The sequence below is a fragment of the Portunus trituberculatus genome, chromosome 23 (genome assembly GCF_017591435.1).
Source record: "Portunus trituberculatus isolate SZX2019 chromosome 23, ASM1759143v1, whole genome shotgun sequence".
Taxonomy (NCBI): domain Eukaryota; kingdom Metazoa; phylum Arthropoda; class Malacostraca; order Decapoda; family Portunidae; genus Portunus; species Portunus trituberculatus.
In genome coordinates, this window is record NC_059277.1 from 7,223,941 (window position 1) to 7,243,248 (window position 19,308).

The 19,308-nt window shown below is 39.1% G+C and overlaps 1 protein-coding gene across 7 annotated transcripts in view; it reads left to right on the plus strand.

Annotated features, from left to right (window-relative positions):
- The window catches only part of LOC123507863 (MAGUK p55 subfamily member 7-like), a 19,306-nt gene extending 2,051 nt beyond the window's left edge, over positions 1–17,255 (plus strand). Inside the window, exons 1-13 of one of the 7 annotated variants that reach the window (XM_045261116.1) lie at positions 1,997–2,138; positions 4,867–4,939; positions 6,328–6,458; positions 6,857–7,018; positions 7,414–7,545; positions 8,061–8,087; positions 8,736–8,903; positions 9,094–9,290; positions 10,747–10,862; positions 11,085–11,339; positions 11,475–11,677; positions 11,793–11,933; positions 12,081–17,255. In XM_045261116.1, the coding sequence (XP_045117051.1) occupies positions 4,900–4,939; positions 6,328–6,458; positions 6,857–7,018; positions 7,414–7,545; positions 8,061–8,087; positions 8,736–8,903; positions 9,094–9,290; positions 10,747–10,862; positions 11,085–11,339; positions 11,475–11,677; positions 11,793–11,933; positions 12,081–12,257 (1,749 nt within the window). In that variant the 5' untranslated portion in view covers positions 1,997–2,138; positions 4,867–4,899 and the 3' untranslated portion in view covers positions 12,258–17,255. Of the gene's footprint in view, positions 1–1,996; positions 2,139–2,451; positions 2,516–4,866; positions 4,940–6,327; positions 6,459–6,856; positions 7,019–7,413; positions 7,546–8,060; positions 8,088–8,735; positions 8,904–9,093; positions 9,291–10,746; positions 10,863–11,084; positions 11,340–11,474; positions 11,678–11,792; positions 11,934–12,080 lie in introns of those variants that run through there. The other 6 variants (XM_045261120.1, XM_045261119.1, XM_045261117.1 and 3 more) reach the window with 6 other exon arrangements.
- The last annotated feature ends 2,053 nt before the right edge of the window (positions 17,256–19,308 follow it).

The following is a 19,308-nucleotide window of genomic DNA, read 5'->3' on the forward strand; positions in this document are numbered from 1 at the left end:
TATATATATATATATATATATATATATATATATATACTGATTGCCAGTATGGTTTCCGTAAAGGCAGATCTACTGGTGATCTTCTTACTTTCCTAACTGAATCTTGGTCATCCTCTTTTAGGGACTTCGGTGAAACCTTTGCTGTCGGCCTTGACATATCGAAAGCCTTCGATAGAGTCTGGCACAAATCTTTAATTTCTAAACTACCCTCCTACGGATTCTATCCTTCTCTCTGTACCTTCATCTCCAGTTTCCTTTCCGATCGTTCTATTGCTGCTGTAGTAGACGGTCACTGTTCTTCCCTAAAACTATCAACAGTGGTGTTCCACAGGGTTCTGTCCTATCACCCACTCTCTTTCTATTATTCATCAATGATCTCCTAAATCTGACTCAATGCCCTATCCACTCCTATGCTGATGATACCACCTTGCATTATTCAACAGCGTTCAACAGACGCCCAACCCAACAACAATTAAATGACTCAAGGCGAGATGCTATAGGACGCCTAACTTCTGATCTTTCACTTGTTTCTGATTGGGGCAGAGAAAACCTGGTTTTGTTCAATGCCTCAAAAACTCAATTTCTACAACTATCTACTCGACATAACCTTCCAGACAACTATCCTCTCTTCTTCAATAACACTCAACTTCCCTCTCCTCTACATTAAACACACTCGGTCTATCCTTCACTAAAAATCTAAACTGGAAATTTCACATCTCTACTCTTGCTAAATCAGCTTCCAAGAAGTTAGGTGTCCTGTGGCGTCTTCGTCCATTTTCTCTCCCTCCCAGCTGCTTGCTCTGTACAGGGCCTTATCCGCCCGTGTATGGAGTATGGCTCTCATGTCTGGGGGATCCACACACAGCTTTACTAAACAAGGTGGAATCTAAAGCTTTTCGTCTTATCAACTCTTCTCCTCTAACTGACTGTCTTGATTCTTTAAGTCACCGCCGCAATGTTGCATCTTTATCTGTCTTCTACCGCTGTTTTCATGCTGTCTGCTCTTCTGAACTTGCTAACTGCATGCCTTCCCCCTCCTGCGGCCTCGCTGCACAAGACTCTCTACTTCTTCTCATCCCTATTCTGTCCATCTTCCTAATGCAAGAGTTAACCAGTATCTTCACTCCTTCATTCCCTACACTGGTAAACTCTGGAACTCTCTACCTGTGTCTGTATTTCCACCTGCCTATGACTTAAACTCTTTCAAAAGAGGAGTGTCAAGACACCTCTTACGTTAACTGGACCCTCCTTTTAGATTTTTTGTTTTTCTTTCTCCTACTTTCCTCTTAACAGGGCCTGGCAACCAGCGGGATTTTTTTTTTCCAACACTTTGTTTTCCCTTGGCCAGTGCCCTTGTAATGTAAAAAAAAAAAAAAAAAAAAAATATATATATATATATATATATATATATATATATCATTTAGCTATTGTTATCAGCTTGTCAGTTGTTGATGATAAATTGTGAAGTTATGGCTCCAGCTATGGTGAGGGAGGACGTGAAGGAGCATCGTGCGGGAAAAAAAGAAAAAAAAAAAAAAACTGATAGAATTCAGAAAAAAAAAGTGTAAAGGTATTTATGCATTAAACAATTAAGCCGTATTTACATAAACTAGAGACCGTAGAATGTTGATAAACTGAAAGACGAGATAAAGATGATATATGTAGCCATACAATAATCAAAGTGACATTAAAGACCTCAATAGAAGTAAAGGAAATGGTTTTATGTGGTATTTGACTTTTAAGCTTAGTCTGAAAGCTGAAATAAAGCTGATAATACTATGGTAGCCTACGGTACTTAGGTGAATATCAACGAGACAGTGTGGACAGAATAAATTAAGTTACAGAAGAGTGATGTTTATGAATTAAAACAACATATATCACAGAGCATACGAAATATACGTAATGGAGATGAGAAAAGAATCTATAGTGGTTCGATTTGTGCTATATAAGACGTGGTGTATAGATGAATTAAAGAGTAAGGTGTAGATGGGAGGGAGGGAGAGGTGGGAGAGGAGAGAGTGAGTGTGTGCAGACGACAACATGGCCAGCATCTGATATCGACTTGGCCATGTATTCTGACGGTTTCTGCTTCAAATTATGACATTCTGCTCACCTGCTATTACCAGATGCACATAAAGGTAAGCAAACCCATTAGTGCCTCGTTCAAAATGGTGAGCCAGCTGGAATGAGGGCGGGAAATGTGTTAAAATAATGAGAAATGGTGGTTTGTTTTGACATTTGGGAGGCAGGTCACGGTACTAGGTCAGGTAGGGAGTGGCAAGTCTGACCTAACCTTCTCCCTGCCCACTCTCCTACTATTACAGGTGTTATTAGTGCAGAACATTATTACTTTCGAGAATATAATGACCGATATTTGAAGTATTGGTTCCTATTATACCATTTCCATTGTTCTGTGTTATTTTGTGATCTAAATGTCCACGTTAAGTGTATTTCTCGTCTAATATCGCATCCTTATGGCCTTATGTTGTAGGTGGAAGTGAGAAGGCGCAGGAGGGTAAGTTTTAAAGTTATTTTCAATGGCTTCTTTTGTTTTAAGATGACCTGTACCTACGGAGTCTAAAAGTAGGTCAGGTCAGGAAATAGGTCACTGACTGGGATGGTGTGGTGGGACAGACGTCGGGTCCACATTCAGCGGTCAGAGGGGGAAGGGAGATAAGGAAGTGTCGCGCCCTTAGACAGTTTTTGGTAGAAGTTTGAATGGATGAAGAGGTGTCAAATGGTGAACAATTTTTGGAAAGACAGTGAAGTGAAAAGCATGAAATAAGAGAGTGTTTGAAGGAAAGTTAAAGTAAGACTCGTGCTTTTTGAGATTAGGAACAAAGGTTTACTTCTAACTACTACTACTACTACTAACTGACCTGTACCATTATCCAGGTGAGGATGAATACAGGGCTGTGAGGGAAAGATTATTGTTTCACTTGTATTGTTCTTTTGTTTAATAGTGGTGTATTAAGTTGCTCTCTTTGTGTTGAGGCAAAAGAGATCAGTGTATTTGATAGCCACTTGCAAATTATGTGTTCTTTTAGTTTATAATGGTGGTTTATTGTGTTTTAAGAGAGAGAAAGGATGTGCTAACTGCTTTCATCTTGGTAATATAATTCTTTTCCTTGTCAGAATGTATATTGAAGTTGTTTCTTTTGTGATGTAGACAAAGCTTCAATAATGGTTTTCACTTGTGATTTTGAACTACAGTAATAGATTATTAGGTAGATATTCACATAACTGGTAGAATAGGAGATAGATCGACTAAGAAAATTGAAGTCACCAGGACCTGATGAAATATATCCAAGAATACTTAAAGAATACAAGGAGGTCGTCAGTGAGTTGTTAGTATCAGTCTTTAGGACGTCATTAGAGTCAGGTGAGGTACTGATAATGTGGAGACAAGCCAATGTTTCACCCATATTCAAGAAAGGTGATAAAACCTTAATGTCTAATTATAGACCTGACAGCTTAACCTCAGTTGTAAATAAATTGATGATGGAGTCATTGATAGCAAAGAACATTAGGGAGCATCAGACAAACACAACTTGATAAATCACTCTTAGCATGGCTTTATGAAGAGAAAGTTGTGCCTTACAAACTTTAGTTTTTATAATGAAGTATATGAGGCGGCAGATAATGGTGATAGCTATGACATCCTATACATACTTAGATTTTAGTAAAGCACTTGATAAGGTACCACATCAGAGGCTCTTGAGAAAGGTTTGGGTGCATGGAATAGGGGGGAAAATATTAAGCTGGATAAAGTCCTGCTTAGGTGAAAGGCGGCAGAGAGTCGTAATAAACAGCTCTAATTCCAAGTGAGGTGCCACAGGGATCAGTTTTAGAGCCATTGTTATTTTTTATATATATGTATTAATGATTTGAATAGTGGAATATTAATAAGTTTGCAGATGAAACAAAGATAGGTAGATTGAATAAGTCAGACTCAGACGCCATTGTCTTGCAAGCAGATTTAGGTAAGATGAATAAATGGACAGACAGATGGCAAATACAGTTCAACATTAATGAATGCAAAGTACTTAGTGTAGATAGACGAAACCCACACAATAGGTAAATGATTAACAACAAGGCCCTGCAAGGTTTAGAATATGAAAAGATTTAGGAGTTATAGTTAGCTTCAATGTTGGTCTAAGAAAACAATGTATAGAGGCTAGAAATAAGGAAATAGGTTGCTAGGGTTAGTTTTTAGGAGTGTTAAAAGCAGAAGTCACAAAGTACTAATATTAAAATTATATTTCGTGCTGGTCAAATCTCATTCAGAATATGTGGTACAATTCGGTTCCCCACATTATAGGAAGAATGTAGGTGTATTAGAATCTGTGCAAAGGAGAATGTCTATAAAGATACAGGGGATGAAGGATATTCCCTACGAAGTGAGACTGAAGAAACTAAATTTGCATTCTTTAGAGACTTAGACTAAGATGGACTTAATAGAAGTATTTTTATCGTATAAGGGTTATGATAAAGGGAACAAGAGCAAAGCTCTTAGGATCAGTAGCCAGGATAGAACAAGAAATAATAGGTTTAAGCTTGTGAAATTTAGGTTTAGGGAAGAAATGGGAAGGAACTGTTTCTCTAACAGAGTGGTTGATGAATGGAATGGACTCAGTAATCATATTGTTAGTGTTGTGTCAATAGGGAACTTTAAAGGAAGATTAAATAAATTTATGGATGGGGATGAATGATGGAATGAAATAGCTTTCCCTCCTTTTCTTTTGTTCTTGTTATAATGAATCCAGGAGACAGATTGTAATGTAATGAGAGACAGATTCTGCAGTTAAGAAATGTAAAGACTGACAGATAGTGTTGGTGATATGGTTTGTGTTTTTGGTGTTTCAGCATTGGTGGTGCTGAGCGGACTCATTCACCGGCATGACAGCTGTGATGGCCGCTGGAGACTCAGGTAGCCTGTGTGAGTTGTCTAGCATGCTGGCTGCTGCTGCCGCTGCTGCACCATCTTGTTCTGTCACTGCTTTCACCTGTCAGTGCCTGTGCCACCTCCAGGCACTTGCAGGGCTATATCTGAACTGAGAAAATTGGAAATAGAAAGGTTATGGTACATGCTGGAAAAAGGTGTAATTTACTGATTTTGGACTCATTCTGAAATTATTTGCCTGAGATATGTTTGAAAATTTGCTATTTCTTCCTACTTTCATTTTGGTATGATGTTTACATTTGTAGTGCAACCATCAAGGATATTAAACTTGAAAATCAGTTTTGATATCCTTACCTAGTCAGACTTGAGCTTTCGGCGTATCTGTGTCTTTCAAGCTTGTTCCGGTGTTGTGCAACATCTTCTCTTTATTGTTAATGCGCATTGTTATAACTATCATTATTATTATTATTATTATTATTATTATTATTATTATTATTATTTTATTATTATATTGTAATTATTATTTAATTTTTTCCTTGTTGATTGATTGATTGATTGATTGATTATTCTTTTTATTCCGTGGTTGTACAGTCACTGGTATCTTCCGTGAGTGTCAGCCAGTACGGTGACAGTCCTGTGCCTCTCTTCACTTTCCTCTTCAGCGAGTTTTGTGGCCTCTGAGATATTGCATTCTTTAAAGATTCTACTGTTTTTCATGCTTCATACAATAGGGTTTTTTATATCATAGTCTCTTAGTATGAATGAGTCATATACAACAATAGACAAGCTCCAAGTGTGAGTTTATTGTATTTGATGATAGACTAGACCTAAAGCTTCTTGATGGTGGAATGACTGTGGCTGCTGCTGTCTTAAGTGAAAGCTCTGTGAAGAACTCAAGAGTAACAACCATGAAGAGGAACACCAATACTCAAATGCACAGCTAAGAGAGCTGTGTATAGAGCAAAGGAAGAGGCTAAGTAGTCCATAGGAAGCAAACCATTGGCAGGAAAAATTATGTTGTGAATCAAGAAGTAATGATGCAGATATGATGTCTTAGTTTATGGTGCACTAAGGATTATAAGTATACAAATATTGTTATTGAAGGCTTGTGACTTTTTTTCTAGGCAAAGTAATTATCTAAATATTTAGTATGTATATCAATGTATGTCAGTTTTGCTCTTAATAACGTTATGGAAGGTGGTCAACATTTCTGTCTATCTGTCTGTATAGAATAACATTATTTGATACTATATACTCAGTGGTCAATGTAATGCGTCAGTTTAAGAGTCTTTGTGGATATTGTCAGTAAAGATCTATGATTATTGTTAGTTCTTAGTATCATGAGTTATTGTTTGTGATATCATATTGTTCTATTGATTGATACAGTGTTGCTAGAAACTAACATTGATGCCCACCCTCTGCAGCGCTGGGTGGGTTATTGTCCTCCCTGGAGAAGGCAAGAGTCCAGCTAGACAGCGATGAAGAGGATTTTGGTTTCCTGGCAGACCTGCTCAAGTCCCGGGAGCTCCAGGCCCTTGTTAATGTACATAACAAGGTATTGCCCCATTCTTGTGCATCTGTTTACTCTTGGAACGATTTTAAGATGCTCCTCAAGAATATATCCTTCACAAAAGCCTCTACTTGCTTCTGTCCACAAGTCTTAATTATCTTGGCACAGTTCCAGTATCTATCTTACTCCATCCCACAGCATTCTTGTAAATATTTCTTGATTTCAGTCCACTGGCTGTATCATGTCTGTTATATATGTACATGTCAGAGGTAACCATCTTTCTAACTTCTAAAAATTTCTCATGCAGGATGTGAGCCTGATATTAGTATTAGCATCCACAAATCGGTGAATTCTCTACATGTTAAGTGCACAGACCAGTGTAGTGTAGCAATCTTTAGGCACACAGTATAAGAACCATGCAGATACTTTCAGTAAGATATTAGTTTCCTCTTTCTCAGATCAACCGCACCCGGAAGACATGCCAGGCCCTCATGTCCAATGCAGAGGAGATCGGAATCTCTATAATGAAAGAGATTCATGGCTGCACCATTCCCACGGGAGACGCCATTGAACTGTTTGCCATCTTGCAGTCTCCACACCTACAGGTCAGTCTGCTCTTCCATGTGACCTCTGCATGACCTTTTCTTGGAAGATAACATTAAGACACCACATAGGAGTTTATTACAGTTGTATGCTTGTGTGAGTAGATACAGAAACATTGTGGGTAATTATTTTATTTTTATGTATTTGTTTGAAATATAAACTGACATAGATGAAGTATAAAATAATTTGACTGAAACATATTACTACATTATCACTTCAAAAATTGATGGAGTAGTTGGATCAGTCTTGTTGAATTATTTTTTTGTGGTGAATTGCAAGTCTCTCTCTCTCTCTCTCTCTCTCTCTCTCTCTCTCTCTCTCTCTCTCTCTCTCTCTCTCTCTCTCTCTCTCTCTCTCTTATGATGATGATGAGATATATGTATTTATGTACCAACAGGGCGTCCTTCAGGCTCACGACAGCATTGCAGCGAAGGACTTTGCTCCACACCTGCCAGAGATACCTGTAGAAGTGGATGAGGATGAAGAGACAGTCAAGATTGTACAGTTGGTGAAGAGCAATGAGCCGATGGTAAGGCCATACTCTTTTGTTCCCTGTTTATTTGCTATCATTGAGATTGTGTCACACTTGTCACTGTGGCATATTGTTCTATGCAGACTTTAGAAGAGTGGCCACACCTTTCTGTCTCAGTGTTGGAATGAAAATTAAGAATAGGAATTTCCTGTCCACTCATCATATTTCTCATTATCATATTTTACAATGCAGAGGAAAACAGTGGCAGTAGTCTTTCAATTTGGCCATTAATTGAATCTGGAATACATAATGTTATATTAATTGCTGTATGTATTCTTTGAAGACATAGATTTTGCTGGAATTTTTTTATTACAAGCATAAAAGATGTAAAAAAAGATCCAAGATGGCCAGCCTTATTAGGGAAGTGATGTTGCTTTATATGCAAAAAATGTATATACATATAACATAATTTATAATTGTAGCAGGTGAATGAAAGTTTTCTGTTTGTGGATGTTATATTGTTGCCTAATTTTTCTCTCATTGGGTTTTGTTATTATTCACTGCTTGCACAGGAAGGAAAGGGAGCAGAGCCAATTGTGGTGAGTAGAAGAGAGTGGTCTTGATAAGTAGTGGACGCACATGAAATGCTGTACCATGCCTGAGCTATCCTGCATTTCCAAGTGTATTCAATTGTTATGCACTTGCAGTTTTTGTTGATAGTCATGTAATGTCATGTGAGACATGCATAGATTGGCAGTGTTTATTGGTATGAGGATGTGTTGGTTGGATCCTTACTGCTCGATAAGTTATGTTTTACAGTCCATTATTTGCATGGTGTGCCTGAGCTTGTCAAGGAAAAAAGAAAGAGGAAACATGATGTACAGATTGTGAAAGGGAGATTAAATGTGAAATTCAGGTTTGTGAAAGAAAGGTTGACAAGAATCTTATCTTGAATGAGTTAGAAAAAGAATGAAAGTGATTGGATTGAATGAAGTGTGCTTAGTATCCTTATGTGCAGTGTGTCTTAAAGCTCTGGGGAAGTATTTAGAAAGTAGGGAACCTCACAATGAAAGTGCTTGTGTCTGTGTTTTGGCAAGCTCCAATTTGGTGACAAGAAGTGAAAGCAATACTGTATTTTCTATAGTTATTGATATTTGAATTATGATAGTTACAATAAGACCTGCTGCATTAGACTCACTGACGCACAAATGGTATACTATGGTGACATCATCTTTGTCTACCCATAGGGAGCCACCATCAAGCAGGATGACCGCACTGGTGCCATTATCATTGCCCGCATCATGCATGGAGGTGCTGCGGACCGCTCAGGACTCATCCATGTTGGGGATGAGGTGCTGGAGGTGAACAATTTCAATGTGGTGGGCAAGACACCAGCTGATGTCCATAAGATCTTAGTGAGTAAGAGAGAGAGAGAGAGAGAATGGAATAAGATCATAACAATGATGGAAGTTACTGAATTTAGAAGTTTTAGTTTGAAGATCTTGCTGTAAGTGCTCACTCATTTCACTTTTCATGTTTCTGAAGTACAGGAGACAATACAATGGTGATATTATTTGAGTGGTAATGTGATGTTTGATGTTTCAGATGCAGGCGGAGGGCACCATCACCTTCAAGCTGCTTCCGGCTGGCAGTTCGGCTCACCTGCGGGAGAGCAAAGTGCGGGTCCGTGCCTACTTTGACTACGACCCCAAAGAGGACAAGCACATTCCATGCAAAGAGGCAGGACTTCCCTTCAAGAAGATGGATATCCTGCATATAGTGACCCAAGATGATCCTTACTGGTGAGTTGTCCTTGTGATGTAGAGAGCCCAGAGAGAATTGCCACATCTTTACAACACCATATATTGGATATTTAAGTTTGATTGTCATCTGACTTACAAACAGACTTCAATAATACTAGAGAAAAATTGTAGTAGACATTATAATATCTGAAGAAATAGAATTAAAACAGTAAATGATTAAAGAAAATAGATGAAGTACAGGCAACCCCCACTTAACGAAGGGGTTACGTTCCTAAAAAACACTTCGTTAAGCAAAACTTCCTTAAGTGAACTGATTATAACAAGTTTAACCCCTGATTTGAACTTCCATTGAGAGTAAACAAAGCGAGAGTGCATCATAGTACAGTAAAAGGTTTAATGAAAGTAAAAATTATGAAGTTAAACATTTAGGTAGTTTAATTTAAGTCATTATAATGTACACTAATGTATGTATGTACGTAACTTTATAATGTTGATGATCTTAACTTTATGAAGGGAGGGAGAGTGAAACGGGAAATACACTAACCGGCAACCTGTGGAATGTAAACAAAGTGCGCATCATGGTACCACATACAAAACTTATGTACCACATTTCCACAAGGCTTTCCATTTTATCCATTGTAGAGTCACGAGTTCAGGTGGTTCTTTTAGCTTTCAAGGAAGATGCGGTCTCACCAGCCTTCTTAATAGAGTCTGCTGACTTGAAAATAGTAGACAGTAGATGGAGTCAAGATGGTGGCAAGCAATGTTATTAGTTTTCTGGCCTCTCTTGTCTGTGAATAATACCCAGCTTCACTTCGAGAGTAAGACACTTCCTGGTCTTCTTAGGAACGTTAGGCCACATTGCAGGGCGTTTTGGTGGTAAGTTGAACTAGGGTAGATGAGCTGCTGGTGACGCTGTTATGTTTTGACTGGGGAGTGAGTGGTGCGTGATCTTGATCTTGATCTTGATGCTACAGGTGACGCAGAATTTCTTTTGAGTCAGGCCTTTGTATCGGCAGTGCCTGTGTTGTCCACGAGAGGCTTGATCTTGATCTTTATTCTACAGGTGTCTCAGGATTTCTCCTGAGGCAGGCCTTAGTACCAGCAGCTCCTGGTGTATTCAAAAGCCTGTGAGCTTGCATGATACGGTGAGGCTTTCAAATTTGGAAAAAATTACCTGGATAAAACTTCGTTAAAGCAAGTTTGGTGTTCGTTAAACGAGCAGATGGTAGTAAAACGAAACCTTCGTTGTAGCGAAATTTCGCTGTGTGAACCTTCGTTAAACGGGGGTTGCCTGTAGGCATTTTTTAGTTCATCTCCAGCATGTATGAATATCTTTTAGTCTCAGTGTTCCCTGGGCAGATAGAGAGTTCAGTATTAGGTCTAATTGTTGAGGGAGATGGTTATGTTCTCCCCCTTCTAAAGCTGCAAGGAAATGTGATGTGATGAGATGATACGTACATGTGATTGATTGATGTACGTTGGTGTGTGGCAGGTGGCAGGCAAGGAAGGAAGGTGACCGGAACATGAGGGCTGGACTCATTCCTTCACGGCAGCTTCAGGAAAGACGCATCCTTGCTCACCGCCAGGACCAGACTGCCAATGGACAGAGTAAGCCCTCACCAAGTGTATCTGAACCATTGTTGAGCTTAAAATTTGGTTTTGTCAAGTGCATATCAATCATAGTAGCCATAAAGCTTGTCTGAGTAAATCAGCACTCTTGTGATATTAATTTTTGTTAAGATGTAAACCTTGAATATGAGAAATCGGAATAAGTTATATCTACATGTATGCGTGTCGAAGCATTGAGATTTTCTACAAAGGCTGTTACAGTTGCAGGCTGCATTCTTCCCAAGTCTCCCAGCTGCCGACCATCGCCCAAGGTGAAGAAGATAATCTACGATGCTTCAGAGAGCGAGGACTTTGACCGGGAGGAGGTGCCCACATATGAGGAAGTGGCACGCCTCTACCCTCGCCCTGGTCTGCCCCGACCTGTGGTGCTGATTGGTCCACCAGGGGTCGGCCGCAACGAACTCAAACGACGCCTGGTGGCTCTTGATGTGGATAAGTACAGAACACCTGTGCCTAGTGAGTCTTGCTATTTGGTTTCTTCGCAGCTTAGTCTCTTTGTTTATGGTTGAATATTATCTTTGTTTTGCTTGATGAAGTAAGAATTATGGTATGGTAGTGATGGTGGTGATTGTCCTGTTTGTCCTGTTCTAGTGACCTCACGGCCTCCCAGACCTGGTGAGGTTAACAACAGGGACTATCAGTTTGTTACACGGGATGAACTGGAGGAGGAGGCAGCAGCAGGCACTCTGGTGGAGCATGGGGAGTTCAAGGGCCACCTGTATGGTACCTCGGCAATCACCCTCAAGAGCATGATCAATGCTGGCTATGTTGTGATACTTACTCCTCACTACCAGGTGAGTTGCTCACCATTTATAAGTGTTGCTGTCCTGTTGGAGAATCTTTGGGGTTATGAGGGAAAAATGCTGACAAATGGAATGCATGACAAAAAACTTAAACGTCTTCCCGCAGGCCCTCAAGTACCTGAGAACTGCAGAGTTCAAACCCTACGTGATATATATCAAGCCTCCTACTCTGGCTGTGCTCAAGGAAACAAGACTGGCAGCTCATGCACGCTCAACCTTTGATGAAAATAACTCCAGGGGTTTCACTGCAAGTTATATTTGAATTTTTTCTGAGAAAAAAGTGATCATATTGATGTATTTTGTATCACATATAGCAATTTAAAGTTTCCAGTTTATGTTACCTGAAAAGAAGAGTCTGGGATGCATTAACTAAAAAATTAAATTGATTTTTCAGGAGGATGAGTTCAAGGACATGCTGAAAGCAGCAGCTAGGATAGAATTCCACTACTCCCACTGGTTTGATGAGGTGGTAGTGAATGATGAGCTCTCTTCTGCCTTTGAGCTCCTTGTCACAGCCGTCAACAGGGTGGAGACGGAGCCACTGTGGGTCCCTGCCTCTTGGGTGCAATAATCCCTGACATTTGGTGGTGCCTTCCTGGCACACTCTGTCTGTTAAGTGGTTGAAAGTTGAGAGCCCATGTAGGTGGGTGAGAAGTAATGCTATATTGGTATAGTATTCTTGAATGTACATAGGACTAAAATAGGTTTACAGTCTCATTATTGTTTAAATTGACAGTTAAAAGTACAGTTACCAAGAATTGATCATCTGCTATTGTTTGTCACTAAAAGTCAGGAACAATGATGTGGAGACCTTTAACATTTGCAGATGGTTAATTTTTGTGTGTACGTCTCATCAAAACCTGCTAGATTAATGTTCTGTCACATGAGTGCATCTCCAACTCTGGCAACACATTCCACAAGTCATGCCAGGGAGAGAGGCATTATAATGGTCAACCCATTGTCAGTAAATCAACACTTAAAACTGTTTATCACCTCACTCTGATATTTCTGTCAAATAAGTCATGCCATTGGAAATACAGTTGTGGACTAGAGCTTACTCCTGAGTGTTAGGATTAGGAATGTACTGATTTACCAGTATTGATATTGATAGTAGCAACCTATTTCTGGATGGCCAGTATCCAATGTTGCTGATGGTTTGACTGCCTTCAAGTCTCTTTACCTACTTGTTTATATAGCTTATTTATTATTTCTTGTGTGTATGTATATGTGAGCAGCAGTCATAATCCATCTATTTCCTTTGTGCTTCACTAGATGCAGCAGATCCCAGTCAGCTATTTAACTGAGAGATGCATTGAGCTCTTTGATTTTTTTTTTTTTTTTTTTTTTTTTTTTTTTTTTTTTTTTTTTTTTTTTTGTCTCCTTAATCTTGGTCAGTTTTACCTTTTGAGTTTCAGTGTGGATATGGACAAGATGGAAAATGAACTACAGGACTGATGGACTGTTGGTGGATGATATATAAAGCAAGTCATGCAACCTGACTTTTGATTAATAAGTTCACTTTTCAGTAGTAGGTGCTCATTTTGTGGGTTTACACATAACTTGGGTTTCTTAAAGGCAAGTGATTGGCTCTTGTCTGAAGCAGAGAATCAGAGATACAAGTATGTGCAGCAGACATGGCAACATGGTGTTCTGCTTCTACGAGTATTTTCCTTTCCCTGCAATACCATCACATGCAGTTCATGATATTTGTTTTGTTTGTAATAGTTTGATGATTCTCATGACTTTGCCTTGCTGTCACTTGTGTTTGTATGATGTTACTTCTCTTCATGTGGATTGCTGCTGCATGAATTTAAGTCAACTGGTTTATCAATTATTACATCTTTAATCTTTGGGTAATGTAGAACTGTGCATGAATATTGGTGTGTATCAGTATCAGCAAAGTATTGGAGTATTAATATTATTATCCACTCAGGAATGAGTATCGGTATCATTATTGGTAAAAGATATTGGTATCAGTACATTCCTAGTCTGTATTGTTTGAAATAGTGGTGTAGTCAACTATTATGACCGCGTGGAAGCAAATGCAATCAGGAATAATCCCGGTTAGTTTGTGTATTTTTAGGCTCTTTGACCTCCCATTCCATGTACTGTGCATCAAAGCTGCCAAAACTACACTAGAAACATACAAGTTACAGGCTGACACACAAAGACTGTTGTCAAAATGGTGAAGATTGAGGAACAATAAGATAGTGCCATGACATCAGAAATGCAGATTGTGGCAGTTGTTGTGGGTTAGTGCAGCAATAACAACTCTCGTCATGTAACACATGCCAAGAGGAGGTTGTCAGGGGAGATGTAGAGTTCCTCACCATTTGTGGTAGCAAGTACTAGTGTGGTGTTGAGACTCGGCCCTCAGCCATTACATCTCTCTTTACTTTTTGGTTTGTGCCTTTCTTTTTGTGGAGTGTGGAATGGATAAAAACATACATACACTGATAAAACAAGCATTAATTCACACATATACATACATAACCTGTCTTTCTTGTCGTTAACCTAGCTATAGCCCTTCAAAGAGTAGTAGGGATGTAGTGAGTGGTTGGCTGGCTTTCCCTTGTTACCTGGCCAGCTGCCTTGCTATGTACTTGTACAGAAACATTTATTATGATACATTGTCTTCAAGCAGTGCTGAGGCAAAAAAGAAAAAAAAAATCTCATAAGTGTGTGTGTGTGTGTGTGCGTGCATGTGTGTGTGCATGCATTTGTGTGTGTGTAATAAATAATGCCTCAGCTATTAATGAATGGAATGTCAGAGAGGGAAGTAGAGTATGTATTACGTTAACTATTATAGTGAGTGGACATTTTAAACTTCAGCCAAAGTTTGGAATCTCAGTACAGGAGTGACTTACTGCAGTATACCTTGTCTTGACCTCTTCCTTAGGAAATTGTTGCATGCTTTGTTATCACAGTGACCTAAGGGTGTAGAGAATAACCATTTATGTTGGCCTCTTTCCTTTATGTGTTTATATTTCTACATTTCTATTTAGCTTTGTACTTCGTTTTCAATCTATTCAATTCTTATTTTCTCAGCATCATTAGGAGCCATCATCATCATTATCATTATTATCATCACCACCATTATAACCATCAGCATCATTATCACATTACAGGTGGCAGTGGGGAGTGGTCATAGTACAAAGATATTGAATGTGCACGGCAGCATTCCAAACCTCGTGGTGGTAGATGTATTAGACATTTGTAGAGTGAAGTGCAAATGGCAGGCGTGTGTTCTTCAGCCCCCTTAGCCCAGTGAAGTGAAGGATAAGGGGTAGTGTGTGAAGGATGTGTGGCAGGCATGTTTTGTTCAGCCTCTCTAGCCCCGGGGAAGTGAAGGATGAGGAACAGTGTGTGAAGGATGAGTGGAAGGCATGTGTTGTTCAGCCTTTTCTAGACCTGGGGAAGTGGAGGATGAGTGGCTGGTGTGTGCTGTTCAGCCTTTTCTAGACCAAGGGAAGTGGAGGATGAGGAGCGGTGTGGAAGGATGAGTGGCTGGTGTGTGCTGTTCATTCCCTCTAGGCCGAGTGAAGTGAAGCATGAGGGGCAGTGTGGTCCATCAAGAAGTGCTGGCTGGGAGTGACCACTGATGCCTCAATCAAAAGTAACTCAGACATAGTTGGCTCTGATTATCACATTGTCATCATTATCTCTCTCTCCCCTCCTGCAACCTAAAAGCTGCCTTATGTAGATTCAGGAGCTAGTTTTTTGTAGTCTCTTTTTCTATGTTCTTTTTATCTTATTTTTATAGTATTTTCATAAAATATACTTGTATACAGTTTTGCAGATGTTCACAGTATATCAGACAAATTTTTTTGCTATTGTTGTATTGGTAGTGATGTGACATTTCCTTTGGTCATTAATGGTGGGTGATATGCTTTTCCTTTTCACTAGCAGGGCCAGTCAGGGAAGGCAGAAGGAACTCTAGGAAGATTGCTGTTCTAAAACCATATCTCTCTCCATGCTTACTAAATTACTTTCAATGTGATCATGAATACAGATTTTTCTTTTCCCACAAGATGAGATTTAGGGCAGTGTTTTTGTTTCACCACTGATTCCCACTTCATTCATGCTGTGGGAAAAGAATGATTACAGATAGACTTTCTTTCAAGACAAGATTGTCAGGTGACTTATAAATGTTCCCTGATTATGTGTATATAGAATGACATTGACCAGACATCATACCCTGAATGTCTGTTGTCTGCTTCTGATCTACCAAATGTGTCAAACAAGCACAGTTGTTATTTCATATATTACATAGAGGAGCCTGTTGCTTTTCATACTCAACAGAATCTCATTTCAAACTTTGTGTATTCTGCTTTGATTTAGTGGGCTCTTGTTGTTATTGTTATTTTTTTATTACTATCCCCTTCAAAACTTTAAGTGGATGTGGCTTCTTTGAACCTGTGACAAAGAGCAAGGGAGAGAGAAAGAGAGGTGGATGTTATGGCTTTAAATGACAATGTTTCACTAAATCTGTTACAATTTATACTCATCACTGCTTTCGAGATTGTTGTTTGGTGGTGGTTCTTGATATTTGTGTACAAAAGCAGTTCCATGGAAATTTACACACACACACACACACACACACACACACACACACACACACACACACACACACACACACACACACACACACACACTTACAAATCAAATTACCACTCCAACATTTAACCTGTAAGTATGTATACATTTGAAACTTTGCCCAGAATCTCAGATCTGATTAAGTATTGCCTTTGCTCCACAGTTGGTAGCTAGTGACAAAGTTTGTTGATTTACATTTTACAACACAGCATTGTGCAACAATATACTGTACTGTAGTAGACATAATGTGTTGTCTTTTGAATATGAAGAATATGTACTGGTGGTGTGTGTGTTATGTACAGATTTGTAGTGAAGAGCGTAGGTAAGTCCATATCATTGGTTATTTATATACTTACAGTTGACAGGTAGGCATGCAATAAGGATGATTGTGCTCACACATGGCAGTTGCACCAAAGAAGTAACAAGAGCAGACTGGCATTTAGCCAGGAAACAAGTGAAAAATACTTTAATGTCTCCCAAGATAACTGCTGCCCTGGCTGGCTGGCTGGCTGGCTGCTGTGACACTGTGATTTCTTGCTGAGAACCTAAGAAGTGGAGACTCAGGATGACATTCATATCTCACTGTTTTCTGCCAGAATGCAAGGTAATGGTGCTGCAGATTGCACCTTGAAGTTACTGTGTGTTTACACATTCACTCTTTGTGCACATTTAGTGGCCTGGTGCTGCAATAGTATGCATTCTCTGCTCACTATCAGATTTAAATTCATGGTGGGATGCAGACTTTGAACAATTGGACTTGCCTCCTTTCACGTCATAGAGAATAGTGATGGGACAGGCTGAGAGGCTGTGACCTTGTAATGTAATAACCCTCTCAGAAACCTAGTCGACATACCCTAAGCCATCATGGTGAGGTATATGGCTTAACCCTTCTTAGCTATTAGGGGAGGCCAGTGGATTTATATAAGATGACAAAAAATTATAACTTTTCTTTGTAAATAAACCAAGGATATAAGCATTTTTACCTAGACCTTTGACTACTTGCTTGCAAGCAACACATGCAAACCACCACTACAGTGTATTGGCACATAGCTCAAAAATATCATCAGACATTCCAGTACACATGATATGCAAAGCTTCTGTTTTTAATATTATTCATGGGATGAATGCCTTATGCATCAGCCTTAAGTAAGATATCAGAAACTAGATAGATAATTTGACAGTTTGATAGGAAGATAGATCAATATTCAGAAATATATCGAGGTAGATAGAAAGAGGAGCTTGAAAGTTAGTTGTAGGATAATATTGCTTCACCTTTCATCCTTATTTGAGTCAATGTTATTGAAATGTGATGAATCCATTCCAAAGAATTTTATTTATTGAAGTATTTATTTATTTATTTATCTATATTGTATACATTAGACACTTTAAAATTCAAATTGATTAAAAGCAGCAGTTCTCAGAAATAGTTATGTAGTTTCATCATCTTTCCATGTGCAGTGTGACACTGCTCTGTATAATAGCCACATCTATTTTTAAAGTTGTTCTGAGTGAATCTAAGAATTAAATTTATGAAATTTATTAGAATATCTAGGTTTTAGATAGACATATGTATAATTTGCCTGTACCTACCACTGACTAAGTTCAACATGATTTATTATGAATATATATATATATATATATATATATATATATATATATATATATATATATATATATATATATATATATATATATATATATATATATATATACACACACACACACACACACACACACACACACACACACACATGTGTAGCCCCTGTTCATCTAGCGGCAATTAGATACAGGATGTTATTCGAGGGGTTGTGGCCTTGGTCAGTATGAGCTCAGGTCTTTCCATAGAGAAAGGCTGGTTGGTTGACCAGAAGACAACCATGGTGAATCACACACACACACACACACACCACGTAGTCTAGTGGTTAGCATGCTCGACTCACTCGAGAGGGTCCGGGTTCGAGTCCCGGAGACGGCGAGGCAAATGGGCAAGCCTCTTAATGTGTAGCCCCTGTTCACCTAGCAGTAAATAGGTACGGGATGTAACTGGAGGGTTGTGGCCTCGCTTTCCCGGTGTGTGGAGTGTGTTGTGGTCTCAATCCTACCCGAAGATTGTTCTATGAGCTCTGAGCTCGCTCTGTAATGGGGAAGGATGGCTGGGTGACCAGCAGACGACCGTGGTGAATTACACACACACATGTATATTTATGCACCTAGTATGTTTTGTTCTTGCGTACTTCTTGCTTCAGTAGTTGTGAGAGTTTTGGGTGATGAACAAGTTTGTAATCCTTGTGTGTGAGACATTTGTTGCTAGGTTAAGGTTGAGTCACATAATCAGTAACAGGGAGTAGCAATGGCATGTGATGCAGTGACCTGAAGTTTACCGTTTGGTAGACATTAACAGTTTTTATCTCCTTTATAAGACATTTTGTTGTGTCATCTATTAATGCAATGTTGTATCATCTCTGTACTAGGTTTTGTTTATATTACTGTAATCTCCCAGTTAATCTACTTCTGGGTATCTGTTATTTTTAGACAGCTGAGACACAAGGAAATCATGATGTTTAAATTGCCTGAGTGACACAAGCACTGTCCTTCCTGATCAGTAGCCCTACAGTCAGCCATTGTCTATGTTGATTCTTGACTTGAATGCATGTGCCACCACACTCACTCATGACATGCCTGTGATAAATTGTGTACATACTGTCATGTGCTCATGAGATCCATGCAATATGTAAGAAATCACAGGCTAATGACAGATCAGATAGTGAGTGGGAGAAAGTGGAAGGAAGATATACATGTTGCTATGTAGTAGAGAGCCATACTAAAGGCCATTCCTTTTTTCGTCAATAAATCACTGGCAACTCTTCAATCACAATGGTGTTTTGATGAAGACTTTGCTAATAATAGTGGGTTTTGTGAAAGGAACTCACCTCTTATTGGATAGAAAATGGAAAGATGTGTTTTGTTTAAACACTGGTACAAGGCAAGATATAAAACAAATGTAGGGAAGCATGACCTGGCCACAC